This window comes from Asparagus officinalis, chromosome 6, assembly GCF_001876935.1.
Source record: "Asparagus officinalis chromosome 6, Aspof.V1, whole genome shotgun sequence".
In the NCBI taxonomy this organism is placed as follows: domain Eukaryota; kingdom Viridiplantae; phylum Streptophyta; class Magnoliopsida; order Asparagales; family Asparagaceae; genus Asparagus; species Asparagus officinalis.
The window spans coordinates 44,677,786-44,679,346 of record NC_033799.1 but is presented as its reverse complement, the minus strand read 5'-3'; the positions used below and the strand labels follow the sequence as shown (position 1 = coordinate 44,679,346).

Here is a 1,561-nt window from a genome sequence, read left to right as displayed (position 1 = left end):
GCGCTCCACCGCTGGCCCACTTGCTTTGCCCGGACGCCAGGCCGAGGCCCACTCCAACGCCGAGGCCCAGCCCGAGGGCTGACAACAGCACATGCTTGTGCTCCATCAGTACCTCTCCCGATCCTCTCCAAACAATCTTAAAACAGAGAAATGAATGATGAGGGTTCTCTTCAGTTACTGTTTTAGAGAGACAGAGACAGAGAGAGAGAGAGGGAGGCGAGTGAGTGAAGAGAGTGAGGTCGGCTCCCGCTGTTTTACAAGGAAAGGTGGGTTCTTTTTTTTTTTTTTCCATGAGGAGTTCTTTTGCATGAGCCCTTTCAAAGTAGTTGTTTTGCAGGAAAATTATGGTATATCGGTATCGGTATATCTGTATACATATAAGTTAGAATGCATAAATGATTAATAGATAAATATTTATATTCAACATGATATATATTGAAATATTTGGATTTGTATTCGTATCCGGATCTGGATATATATTTGATTATATAGTTGCAATCTTAGCTTTATATAACAAACATAATTAACTCTCTTGTACCATGTGAAGTATATCTTTTCTATGTAAACTATTTTTTCAATCTTATTTGATTTTATAATATTTGTTTCGTATCTAGGTGCTTATGTGCATGCATGTATGATATATTCTGATTTTAGTTGATTGGATATGAGTTTTTCCTGTCGAGACATATCTATATTCATATTTATATCTGTAATTGATAGAGAATGCAGAGTATCTATCCAATCCGTATTCGATCAATTTGCATCTCTACTGCGAGATTATTGTTACAGTGCTTTTCCATTAGATATTATTAACTTATTGTCTTCTGTGATTTTATTTTTTGCTCATATCTAATTGGAGAGCTGACCAGGTAAAGCACAAATTTGTTTTTCGCTTTTGGAAACTCCTTCACTACATTTGACTGCGTAGACAAACTTGAAAATACAATAGTTTATATTATCACTGTAATATGGTACTTATTTGGAACAAAAACGTCAAAAGAACTCCTTTATAGATCTTTTTGAACTGCTTTCTAAAAAGAGTGACGTGCCCTTGAGTTTATCTCGTCGTTCTGAAAAAGTTTCCTTGTCCGCTGAAAACGGCGCGCCCAATAGTTAGACCACTGTCACGTGCGCTGGGCGGCAAGTCAGAAATGGGGGTGGGGTTATATTTACGGTCTGTTTGTTTGCCTAAAAAAAGTGGGGAATCAAATAAATAGAAAACTATTTTTAAGAAAAATTGTTTTGTGAGTGTTTGGTTTGCTAAAAAAAGAAGGAAATCAAAGAAATGGTGATGAGATGAGATGAGTTGTCACTTTATTATAGGATGATGTGAGTGATTTTTTAAGAAAAATTGTTTTGATATTGTTTGGTTGGCGAAAAAAATAAAGAAATGAATTATAAGAAATCTATTTCTTATAATAGGTTGTTTTTTTAGTTTGGTTATTTCTTAAAAATAAGAAAATAGATGAGATGAGATGAGTTGTCATTATATTATTGGATGATTTGGCTAACACTTAAGGAAATTGTTTTCCTAGCTTTTTAGGAGGAAATGGTGGAAATG

General features: G+C 34.9%; 1 protein-coding gene across 1 annotated transcript in view; it reads right to left on the bottom strand.

Moving 5' to 3' along the window:
• The window catches only part of LOC109846113 (putative cell division cycle ATPase), a 42,739-nt gene extending 42,434 nt beyond the window's left edge, over positions 1 to 305 (bottom strand). The window contains exon 1 of the mRNA XM_020415340.1: positions 1 to 305. This exon is cut by the window's left edge and continues 112 nt beyond it. Within this exon, the coding sequence (XP_020270929.1) occupies positions 1 to 292 (292 nt within the window). The 5' untranslated portion in view covers positions 293 to 305.